Genomic DNA, 13,947 nt, shown 5'->3' on the forward strand with positions numbered 1-13,947 from the left:
CATCCCACAGGCGAGACGTGTGTAATCTGAATATTACATGAGTTATTGAAGCGCTTCTGATGCTGCTGGAGGTGTGTTTGAACAGCAGTGTTTTACGTGCAGTCCGTCTGATCTGGATTAACTATGCATGTGTCTGATGGACAAACACACAGCGCTTACAGCCCTGCTTCTGACAGCTCGGCTTCACTATGGTCATGATATTTAAATGAGATGAGCTTACAGTGGTAAAAGTTCAATTCAAGGTATTTTTTAATATATATTTGATATTTTTTTATGTAGAGCTTTTTACTATTATTATCATTAAAAAGCAGCTTTACAATAAGGTGCATGTTGTTAATAAACTCTGCGGACCTGGTACTGGGTTTGTGACATCATCGACTTTCGCTTTAAGATTTGAAGGGCTAGCATTGCACCAGACCCCCATAAGTGGTTTTGTTTGAAAGTGTAGAATCTATATTGTATGCTCATCTGCATCACTTTGGTTTTTATTCTACTGTACAAAAGTTATTTACACTTAAATACACAGTATTTTGGATACCCGAGCTGGGTATTTTACATTGGTTTATTTTCATATTTTTCATATGACACATGTACACAAGTTATAGCTCAAATGAAAGCTCTTGCCGGTGCTCATACGGTTCTAGCATTTTTTTTTACTGACTTATATTCACATATCAAACAGTTGCCGAATGAATTACGGTGTTTCCATTATGCAGAAGTGAAAACAATACATTTATGATCAATAAGCAGCCCCAGATAGCACAGACAGCTGTCATCTCTCACCTTATGCTGTGCGCTTCAGGGCCATTCTCCTCTGTTTTTGAGGTGATGTGCATAAGTAATGCTTTTATATGTCTGACGTGCTCCAAACACAGTGAATTATGTTTGATCAAACAAAAGAATAGTGAAATATGAAAACAATAATCGCTCCCTGTGGCTTGTACAGCACCTCTCATCAGCTGGAACACAATAACTTTAGCATAGATTATAGTGGAGACATTTTTTCCTATGATTATAAAAAAAATACAAAAAGCGCCTCTTTTTTTAGGTGTTTATTATTACAGACAACATATACAGATATTTTAAATACTTTCAATAGTGTTTTATGAAAATTCTAAGGGTTTTCTTTAAAATTATACCAAAATCCATATGCAAAATCCAGGCAGAAATAACAGCAGAGTTTAACTGGTTAAATTACAGTCTAAATCTGAACAGGTAAAGTGTTGAGCATTGGGTGGACAATATACAGTTGAAGTCAGAATTATTAGCTCCTCTATTTTTCCCCCCCAATTTCTGTTTAACGGAGAGCAGATTTTAACACATTTCTAATCATAATAGTTTTAATAACTCATTTCTAATAACTGATTTATTTTCTCTTCTCTCTTTTGGCTGTGAGGTCACAGTGCTAACCACTAAGAGACTATGTCGCCTTGCTGTATATACACATATATATTTATTTGATATAGAAACAGACTGAAAGCTTAGTATTTCTCATCAATAGTAGATCAGCATCCTTCTTATCTGTCACGGTGCGGTTTATGTGAGGTGAGACCTTGCAGGAGATGGGAGACATCCATAGCGAGCGATCTCTAATGCCGAGTTCAGACTGCAGGATTTTCAAAGTAGTTGTGTGTCAGATGTGTTCACACTGCATGACTATCTGGGCTAGCGTTTCGTCGCTGCTTTGTTTACACTGCAAGATGGATCGGTGACAGGGGCTTTCACATTGCATGACTTTACTATAGAAAGAATTGCTGACAACTTCGTCCAAACTCTCAAAGTCTCACAGCCAAAAACACGTCGTATATCTTTTGTTATTAACTATATAACGAGAAAGAAGCCTTTAATTGGGTAGAAAATGTGCATATTTGCTCAGCTGGGTTTTAGGGGAATTAGCAATTTCTCCTCAACTTTCTTTTTTAGCTTTCTGTATGAAACGTCAAACAGACACGGTGCTCCTGTCAAACCTCCACTCGTTTTTTTTCCCCATTTCTTGGCTGTATCTCAATATGCGTTCTTCAGCTGTCTTGCGTCCTCGTGTTCTCGTGTAACGTCATCATCAGCTCCCTAAGTTCAGTTCCAATACTCAAGACTGCAAGTACGGAGGACGCGTGAAACTTCCCGGATGTGTTCTTGATATCGAGGACGCACCGATGCAGACTTTAGCAGCGAACTCGCTCTGGAAGTCCCAGAAGTCATTGCGACTGGAAGCGCAGCATTTTATCTAGATTTATTATTAAAGTTCAGAGATATCACTTATTTACCTCAGGAGTTTCCCTAAATGAAACAGTGAAAGTAAACATTACCACGGACATCTTAATAAAGGAATAAACACATTAAGGGTGTTTGTTTGCTGAAATTCGTATTAAAATCTGTTTTATTTATATTGTGCAACATATATTTATAATGTTTTTATGCAAAGTATAGATTTTGAAAAGGGGAAAACAATAAATCGTTGTATGAAGGCTGTAATGTTTAAATAATTTACAATTTAAAACATGTGAAGTTCATGTGACCATCAGGAAGAACGCAGCATCTCAATTCTCAAAGGACGCAATCTCTTCCCTCGCGGTCTCATGAGTTCGTTCTTCCGAGGAAACCTGGCAAGACCGGTCTCCACAAGAACACAAGTCCGGTCTCTGCGTTCTTGGAATTGAGAAACAGCCCTTGAGTCCAAATAAACCAAAAATGAGCACTTTTAACTTCACCCTCAACCTCCCGCTGGCCTGCAGTTGCACACACACAAGTGAATGCTGCTCTCTCATTGGCTGTAGGCAGAGGTGTGAAAAGTACCTGAAAACCATACTTGAGTAAAAGTACAGATACCTTACAGCAAAAATTACTCCAATAGTAACTCCAGTTATTCCAAAGTTACAAGTCACCAATTCAATTAAGACTTCATTCATTCATTCATTCATTTTCTTGTTGGCTTAGTCCCTTTATTAATCTGGGGTCGCCACAGCGGAATGAACCGCCAACTTATCCAGCAAGTTTTACGCAACCCATCTCTGGGAGGTTCAACATCCACACACTCATTCACACACACACACATACACTACAGACAATTTAGCCTACCCAATTCACCTGTACCGCATGTGTTTGGACTGTGGGGAAAACCGGAGCACCCGGAGGAAACCCATGCGAATGCAGGGAGAACATGCAAACTCCACACAGAAACGCCAACTGAGCCGAGACGAGGTTCGAACTAGTGACCTTCTTGCTGTGAGGCGACAGCAGCACCTACTGCGCCACTGCTTCGCCCTTACACACATTTTATTCTGTGAAAACAAATATGAGGCTTCATCAGTAGTCATAACTATTCAGTTACACGAAACAGTGGTATTATTACCTCTTCAGCTTCAGCTCCTCAAAATAATGAATGAATGATGACAGTGCAGTGATGGGATGTTTTTAACACCATGTGACAACAGAGCCACTCCCACCTGCCGGTAGAAACAGCTACTGCTGAACAGCTGACGGTTTAATCACGCGACACAAACGATGCGTTAGGTGGAATGAGTGTGATGCATGAGGCAATGTTAAGTACTTAGATAACAAAATAAAGGAATATTATAATAATACAAATATTGTACAACCTATTTTTATTTAAGTGCAACATATTCCGGAAGATCAGGGGCTTTAGACACTACATCCGGGGCTTAAGCAATTCCACATTGAGAATGTTATAGTAATTAATCTGATAGATGTTTTGAGCTGAAACTTTACAGACACATATTTGAGATACAAAATACATTATGAAAAGGGGTAAAATAGGTGTCCTTTAAAGGGCCATGAAACCCCCTCGTTTCAGCAGGGTGTTTTCACACCTCTACTTTGGAAAAAGTCAGAAAAGTGGGCGTGTCCAGCTCTATTTAGGGGGGAGTGTCGGAGGAACTAAAGTGGGATGGTGTGGGAGTGTCTATTTGGGCTCGCGCGAGTTTCAGAGTCAAAATACACACACAGAAGAAAGTGATGGTGTTTAACCTACATGGACATCTGTAGTTGAATTATTTGCCAAATGATTAAATGGTGGACTTTAACTGCAGTTTGGCTCTTTCATTCAGGAAATTCATTCATGTCCCTCAAGACAAACGAGATATTTGACCCGAGGAGCTGCTCTAAGCGTGTATTTTTCATGCAATGTTTGATACCGCACGGCGAATGAGAGAAAAAAACCCTCTGCATTTCCTGGAAACTTAGATGCACACGGCAGGTAGCGTCAGAAAGCCGCGTGTGTTATTCCGGTCACTAAATGCGGTGAAAATCCTACACGAGGTTAAAGTTTGGTTGTGGTGCTAACATGTTTACACTCGGTGCAATAGTTACTTCGATATGAACAAACTGAATAAACAAAGAGCACTGGTCGCTCACTTACCAAATCTGTAGAGACAGGACAATCACCAGCAACTAGAGTCGCGTCTTTATTAAGAGGAGACTAAAGCGAATCCGGATCTCAGCGTTTGCAGATGAGAACAGCTCTCAGGTAAACAATAATCCTCCTTAGACACGTAAGTTATTGTTGTGGAGCGTCGCGTACACTGTTAATCCACACGTGACTCCAGCTGCGCTCTCACAGAGAGAAAATGAAAACAAAACTTCACTGCAGCAAACTATAAAAGCAACACTTCACGCTTGTTTCGCCAACACAACGTGGCGTCTCTGTCGTCTAAACACTGTGACAGTAATGAATATTAATGAAGTTGCACAATAGAGCGCGCTGATTGGTTTGAACCAAGCTTTACTCATGCATTAATGCAGCACACTGTAAGACGTAATAAGACTCACTCTGGCACAGTCGTCCAGTCTGCACGCTGGAATACACGCTATTATCTCATGACCGTGACGCAGCTTCAACAATTCGTTTCAAACCGGAAGTACGAATTTGCTTGAAATAACGCAAAAACAACCAATTTACACTTTTTAGTGAAATATAGGTGTCCTAATAGTGTTTTTAGCAGTGTGGGACACATATACCACTGTCAACAGCTCAACACGTGTGTTCTGGTGTTTCGTGATCCTTTAACAAAACTCCACAATTTTTTTGTGGTAAAATCCATACACTATTAAAATAAGTGTATTTAAAATGAAAATATTAACGAATGCTCTATTAAGCTTCATCGTTGGTTTTTAATGTTGTGGTTGTCCTCGTACATGTGGCATAACGTCAACATTTAACTGGAACTTTCAACAGAATAGAAGTCGCAGCACTTTATTATCCCATCTGGGTTTCATCAGGAAGTGTGTGTGATGAATAAAACAAGAAAAGTGATGCTGGAGTACAGCGCTGGCGGAGGGAGAATCACACAGCAGCTGTAGATTTTTCCCATCACACCTCAGACCGGGCCAAACCACAGGAATATTAGTTATGGCAAACTTTCATAACTCTGAAAGCCGTAAATGAGCGTCTCTGTGGCAGATCAGGGGAGTGTGTGTGGAGAGTGTTTTCAGGCTGTCAGCACTCATGAACGATCTGACAGAAAAAAAAAGCACACTGATTTGAAGATCTGCTGAGTGAGAACAGGAGAGCAAATGACCAGCTGTAAATCTGGACAGCTTCTCCTGATAATACTGGATAATAATGGGGATGCACCATTTATTCATTCATTCATTCATTCATTTTCTTGTCAGCTTAGTCCCTTTATTAATCTGGGGTCGCCACAGCAGAATGAACCGCCAACTTATCCAGCAAGCTTTTACGCAGCGGATGCCCTTCCAGCCGCAACCCATCTCTGGGAAACATCCACATGCACATTCACACTCATACACTACGGACAATTTAGCCTACCCAATTCACCTGTACCACATGTGTTTGGATTGTGAGGGAAACCGGAGCACCTGGAGGAAACCCACGCGAACTCAGGGAGAACATGCAAACTCCACACAGAAACACCAACTGAGCCGAGGCTCGAACCAGCAACCCAGCGACCTTCTTGCTGTGAGGCGACGACACTACCTTCTGCGCCACTGCTTTGCCCTGCACCATTTATGTTATGAGGAAATAAAACACACATCACTTTCACAGTGATGGCTTAGTGCGTTTTATTACAAAGCATGTATAAATCATCATACATTTATTTTTTATTTAAGTGAATGTATTTATTTATATATATATATATATATATATATATATATATATATATATATATATATATATATATATATATATATATATATATATATATATATACACACACACACACACACACACACACACACACACACACACACACACACACACACACATATATATATATATATATATATATATATATATATATATATATATATATATGTTAGATATATTAGATATATGTGTTAGAAATAAGTTAATATATATAAAATTAATATTTTAACACACACACACACACATAAAATAATTATATTTAAGGTTATATTATATTGAATATTATATCTAAACAATAGAAGTACAACACACGTGTTGAGCTGTTGACAGTGGTATATGTGTCCCACACTGCTAAAAACACTATTAGGACACCTATATTTCACTAAAAAGTGTAAATTGGTTGTTTTTGCGTTATTTCAAGCAAATATTAATATGTTTTAATAGTATCATATATAGGACTAAAAATACATATATTACTAAAATAAACATAATAATAACAAAAAATAGAATTTATAGAATGTTTTGTTTAAATTAAGTATATTTGTTGAAATATATATTTATAAATTATATTTAAGATAATTAAAAATAGAAATAAAACTTTAAACTTTGCTTTATAAAATGTATTAATATCGTAAATAAAGTGTATAAATATTCAAAATTATATAAATCATATATTTGACTAAATATTAAATATATTACAAAAATAATGATAATAATAAAATATGATTTTTACAATGTTTTCAATTATAATAAGTAAATTTTATATATAATTTTAAAATATTTTAAGAATATAACAAAATAATATAATAATAATAATAATGATAAGAATACATTTGTAATAAATAATAAATCTATAAATATAATTTATAGAACGTTTTTGATTAAAATAAGTGTATATTTATATATTCTATTTAAAATAATTAAAAATAGAAATACAACTTAAAACATTGCTTTTAAAATGTATTCATGTTTTATCGGTATCATATTTTTGACCACATATTAAATATATTACTAAAATAATGATGATAATCATAATAATATTAATAATAATGAAAATATAAAAAATAATAATAGAAAATTCATAAGAAAATGAATGAATGAATAATATTTTTGATCATAATAAGTATATTTATTTGTATGTATATTTATAAATTCTAAAAATACATTTTAATTAGATAATTAAAATAAATCATATATCTGACTTGACATATTAAATATATTACTAAAATAATAATGATGATGATTTTAGATTTTTTAATAAGTATAATTATTTTTATTAATTTATAAATTATATTAACAATAGAAAAACAACTTATATTATATATATATATATATATATATATATATATATATATATAATATTACTAAATAATAATAATAATAATAATAATAAATAAAATAATAATAATAATAAATTAATATGCTTATTAATTGTTTTTTTGGGATATTTAATGTTTCTTAGAAACATAGAATCTTCTTCATAGAAACACATTTCTATGATTTCCCTTAAACAAACAGACAACGAAATAAAAAAAACATTTTTAAATTAAATGTAATTATTTACTTTTATGAATTCACAAAGTACATAATACATATATTATAAATAAATATATGACATTTCTTATCTTTTTGTAATCTAGAGGAGATGAATGAGTGGTTTTAGATTCAGTCAGGCTCAAAGTTTTTGTTTTTAAATGTAAAACTGCAATTGAGATATTGATTGGAAAATAAATTGTGCACATTGGTTGCTCAGAATGTCTTTGCACTACAGAAGAAGAGTTTAAAACTGGTTTGACAGATTGTGGAAAAACACAGAGAATGTAAAAGCTTCATCTCTCAGAGCAGTCTTTTATATCTGTGAATTCTGGATGTGGACAGTGATGTTTCTGTGTGTTTTTTGGTGCAGTCCTCCAGGTTTAGCGGGCAGTCCAGTGATCTCCGACATCTCTCTGATCCGTCTGTCTCCGGGAGCCGCCGGCGAGGCTTTTCTCCCTCCGCACTCATACGTCTCTCCGCATGTCGAGCATTACCTGCGATCGGCTCACAGCAGCCCAACGCTGTCCATGATCTCAGCGGCCCGCGGGCTCAGTCCAGCAGAAGGTCAGTGTGGAAATGCTAACACAAACAACAACAACACAAACACTAACACTGATTTAAACACTTACACTGACACTGATATTAACACTGACACAAACATTGATACTTATGCAAATACTGACATAATCACCAACACTAACACTGACCAATAGAAACATTGACACAAATGCTGACACTAACACTCACAGTAAAATGGATACAAACACGGACACAAATACTGACGCTAACACTGAAACAAACACTGACATAAACACCAATACAATCATTGACACAAACACTTGCACTATCATTGACACTGACACAAACATTGACACTAACACTGACACAAACACCAGTATAAACACTGACACTAACATTAACACTGACACAAACACCAATACAAACATTGACATTGACACAAACACTAGTATAAACACTGACAATAACACTGACAGTAACAATGACATGAACATTGACACAAACACTGAGAGGAACACTGACACTTATACCGATACCAACATTGCCACTAACACTGACAGTAACACTGACAAGAACACTGACACAAACATTGACACTAGCACTGACACTAACACTGACACAAACAGTGACAGTAACACTGACCTAAACACTGACATTAACACTGACTCAAACACTGAAAGTAATACTAACACTGACATGAACATTAACACAAACACTGACAGTAACAATGACACAAACACTTGACAGTAACACTGACACAAACACCAATAAAACATTGCTGCTAACACTGACAGTAACACTGACACTAACATTAACAAGAACACTGACACAAACACTGACAGTAACACTAACACTGACACAAACACTGACAGTAATACTAAAACTGACACGAACATTAACACAAACACTGACAGTAACAATGACACAAACACCAATAAAACATTGCTGCTAACACTGACACTAACACTGACACTAACACTGACAGTAACACTGACACTAACACTGACACTAACACTGACAAGAACAATGACAGTAACACTGACACGAACACTGACACGAACACTGACAGTAACACTGACACAAACACTGACACACACACTGACACTAACACTGACACTAACACTGACAGTAACACTGACACTAACAAGGACACGAACACTGACACGAACACTGACACTAACACTGACACTAACACTGACACAAACACTGACACTAACACTGACACGAACACTGACAGTAACACTGACACACACACTGACACTAACACTGACAGTAACACTGACACTAACAAGGACACTAACACTGACAAGAACACTGACACAAACACTCACAGTAACACTGATACGAACACTGACACTAACACTGACAGTAACACTGACACTGACACTAACACGGACACTTTCACTGACAAAAACACTGACACAAACACTGACAGTAACACTGACACTAACACTGACACTAACACTGACAAGAATTTTGACGCAAACACTGACACAAACACTGACACAAACACTGACACTAACACTGACACTAACACTGACACTAACACTGATAAGAACACTGACAGTAACACTGACATTAACACTGACACTAACATGGACACTAACACTGACAAGAACACTGACACAAACACTGACACTAACACTGACAGTAACACTGACAGTAACATTGACAAGAACGCTGACACAAAAACTGACAGTAACACTGACAAAACATACAAACATTGCCACTAGCACTGACAGTAACATTAACACTGACAATAACATTGAAATCAACACTGACAGTAACACTGCCACAAACACTGCCACAAACATTGCCACTAACACAAACACCAGTTTATATACTGACATTAACATTGACACCAACACCAATAAAAACACTGACACAATAAAATCACCACAACAGATCAATTACTATAGTTGTTGTGTTACAATAACAGCTACAGGATTAACACAAAATTAATCCAAGAACTTCACTATAGTATTGTTAAAAAACTTCACTATTTACTATATTATTTACTCTATTTTTCTCCATATGCACAACCTGAGGATTGAGTTGAATTACAGTGGGATTAGACTAGTCGGTGATGTCAGTCAAATAGAGAGTTGTGTAAATATTTGAGTCAGTTTAGTTTAGTGTACTCACCCACTCTGGCGGCTGGTCAAAACTAACACACACCAGTCAAACCCGCCCTGAAACACGTCAGAATTATTTGAGGTTTACAAACTCGAGGTTTCATTACTTCAATCCTAATCACTGCACTTGTCAATCTCTCCGCCACATCTAAAAGCATGCATATATAAACCCACGAAGTGTCAAAGTTTCCCGTCGCACACTTTGCCCTTCAAGGAACGTTCTGGAAATAAATATGAGCAGAAACGAGGGGGCAGAATTCCCCGATTTACTCCCGAACCCGCGACAGGCATCTTTTCAGAGCTGAATTACAATTACAGGTGGCTGCGCGCCGACGGAGCGACGTATAAATCACGCTTCACAGTCTGTCAGGCGTAATGTGTCTGCACCTTTAAACTTAAATAAGCAGCACGCCGGAGATCCCAACAGCGATAAAGACATAAAAGAGCAGCGAGAAAGAGAAATGGGGCTATTTGAGCGAGTGTGGATGGGTAGACGTGGCCTTGAACGCTTTCCAGACGCTTTTCAGGCCGACACGCAGACCTCAGCGCTCCTGCTTCAACAGCGGGTTTATTTTTCAAGCCGGAATAGAGAGAAATTAAAGGCTTGGGAATAGAATCTAAGACTGGCTTTGATTGTGTTGCTTGGCACAGTGACTTATGTCTGCATTAAAGGAGAGATGGATGAATATCTCTGTAGGGTTTTAATGTGGGACTGTTTTATTGTTTGTTAGAAGTGCTTTGGTGCGCTTGCAATGCTGCATTTGAAGTAGGCATGGGATGATACCGCGGTTTAGAAAGGTCAAGGTTTTAAAACTGCTATCATTTCACACCAATCCTTGAGTATACATAAGTTTGGGGTGAAGAAATCAGTGCTTTTGAAGCTAATGAAGACAGCAGAAGTCAATTATTTATTTGAATTATTTAGCCTGACATATGTAAATGTAATGTAATGTGTATTTATATAGCGCATTTATTGTGTATGGCCATACACCCAAAGCGCTTCACAATCATGAGGGCTGGTCTCTCCACACCACCACCAGTGTGCAGCATCCACTTGGATGATGCGACGGCTGCCACAGGACAACGGACATGTTTACTGCGCCAAAATATTCCTTAAAATAAAATATATTGTTTTCCATATAGGGAACAGTTGCTGTTTTTACCCAAAGAGAAGATATTTTAGAGCATTATTTTTATCCAAGGTTATCACACCGCCAGAATCTCACACCAGCCCGTGCCTAATTTGTATGCTTATATCGAAGGCATTTCAGTCCTAAAGGTTTGTGTGTTCTTGAGCTGAACGAGTGGAGCGTGGCAATGTTAAACTCTCGCTCTAATTGCTGCTGACACTTTTAAAACAAGTTTACTAGGTGCAGATGTCAACACTTGTTTCTACTGTAGGTCAAACTCCTCTTATGCTGTTAGACAAGAACTGAAAGCAGACGTCATTTAGTTTTTATGATCACTTGCCGTCTGGTATATTTACTAGGCTACTTTTTTTTGCTGCAGCTTTAAGATTGTATGCAATGGTCTGAAATAAAATGGTCTGAAATCATTTTCATTAATTGTCATAAATATCTGATGAAAAAATATATATTTATAACGTGTCACGGTGGCGCAGTGGGTGGCACAATCGCCTCATAGCAAGAAGGTTGCTGGTTCGAGTCCAGGCTGGGTCAGTTAGCAATTCTGTGTGGAGTTTGCATGTTCTCCCCGTGTTGGCGTGGGTTTCCTCCGGGTGCTCCGGTTTCCCCCACAGTCCAAACACATGTGGTATAGAGGAATTTCTTTGGCTAAATTGTCCCTAGTGTATGTGTATGGGTGTTTCCCAGTGATGGGTTGCAGCTGGATGGGCATCCGCTGCGTAAAACATGTGCTGGATAAGTTCATTCCGCTGTGGCGACCCCAGATTAATAAAGGGACTAAGCCAAAAAGAAAATGAGTGAATGAAGAACATATTCATAATAGGTGTTATATAGATTATTTTACACTGATATTTTATAAGACATTTCCAAAAGTTCTTAAATTGTATTTAATTTTGTAAAGGTTATAATGGTTAAATAAAAACTAATCTTAATATATATTAGCTGAAATTAAATATTTCTAAGTTGAAATTGATTTCGTAGAATAAACTGAAATATATACAAGTTTTATAGATAATAAAATTATTTTATTTATCAATAAACAATATGAAAAAATTTTATCCATAATTTTTATTTAGTTAAACTTGTAATATTATTTAAACTTAATAAAAAAATTAAATATATATATACACACGCACGCACGCACGCGCACACACACACACACACACACACACACACACACATATATATAATGTAAATAGTTCATATAGTATAATTAATATCAATAATATACACATTTAATATATATTTGGTTAAGATATGCAATAATATAGTGATATACAAATAATACTTAAATTCCTGTGTGCCAGCATAGTCTTTGATGGTGTAATATTGTAAAAGTGGGCAGGTCATATGCTTTTAAACTCATAGTTGGGACTGTCATGTGATTTCTTCAGTTTGGTTTCAAAATAAAAACTGACACAAACACTGACAAACTGATGAAAAATGAATAGTGGACTGATAAACTGTAATAAAGACAGTAGACAACTTTAATTTTTACTACAGTAAACTTTGGTGTATTATTATATTATAACATACACTATAGTTGTAAAAAACTACAGTATTGGGTCATTTGTTTACATTACAATAGTTGTCGTGTTACCATAGAAACTATAGAATGGCCATAACAGATCAATTACTATCGTTGTTGTGTTACCATAGCAACTATAGAATCGCCATAACAGATCAATTACTATCGTTGTTGTGTTACCATAGCAACTATAGAATCGCCATAACAGATCAATTACTAGCGTTGTTGTGTTACCATAGCAACTATAGAATCGCCATAACAGATCAATTACTAGCGTTGTTGTGTTACCATGGCAACTATAGAATCGCCACAACAGATCAGTTACTATAGTTGTTGTGTTACCATAGCAACTATAGAATCGACCGCAACGGATCAATTATTCTTGTTGATGTGTTACAATAGCAACTATTGAATTACAACAACAAAATAATTCAAACACTTTACAGTTAAAAACCTTACTATTTACTATATTATTTACTATATTTACTACTATAGTTATTTTTTTCATATGGGGAAATGAGGATTTAGTTTTTTAGTGTCGTTAAATAAAAATAAATAGGTGTATGTATGTATAAATAGTGTTTATTCCTCAATGTTCCTCAATAGTGTTTGTTCCATAATGAATTGTATGTGTCCTCTAACCCCGTCTTCTCTCTGTGTGTTTGTCCATAACAGTGGCCCACGAGCACCTGAAGGAGCGAGGGTTGTTTGGTCTTCCTCCTCCTCCTGGTGCGTCTCCAGCGGATTATTACCACCTGATGGCCGGCCATCGGAACCCGTATGGAGAACTACTGATGCAGGGAGCTGGAGCCGCAGCGGCCGCCGCTCACCTGCCAGAATACTTCACATCAGTGGACGGTGAGAATCAAACCTTCATTTCCAAGATAACGGATCCATTTCTGGGTTTCTCAGTAGCGCAATTCATCATTGTCGGGTAAACGTAGTGCGCAGTGAATGGGA

The 13,947-nt window shown here is 36.6% G+C and overlaps 2 protein-coding genes across 4 annotated transcripts in view; both read left to right on the plus strand.

Annotated features, from left to right (window-relative positions):
* The window catches only part of traf3ip2b (TRAF3 interacting protein 2b), an 872,991-nt gene that overhangs the window by 633,487 nt on the left and 225,557 nt on the right, over nt 1-13,947 (plus strand). The window lies entirely within an intron of this gene.
* Nucleotides 1-13,947, plus strand: part of gli2b (GLI family zinc finger 2b) — a 164,352-nt gene that overhangs the window by 91,666 nt on the left and 58,739 nt on the right. For both annotated transcript variants that reach the window (XM_087272358.1, NM_001015069.1), the window contains 2 exon segments: nt 8,031-8,224; nt 13,663-13,845. In XM_087272358.1, coding sequence (XP_087128484.1) covers nt 8,031-8,224; nt 13,663-13,845 — 377 coding nt within the window.

The sequence above is a fragment of the Danio rerio genome, chromosome 11, assembly GCF_052040795.2.
Source record: "Danio rerio strain M-AB ecotype USA chromosome 11, GRCz13ab, whole genome shotgun sequence".
Taxonomy (NCBI): Eukaryota; Metazoa; Chordata; class Actinopteri; order Cypriniformes; family Danionidae; genus Danio; species Danio rerio.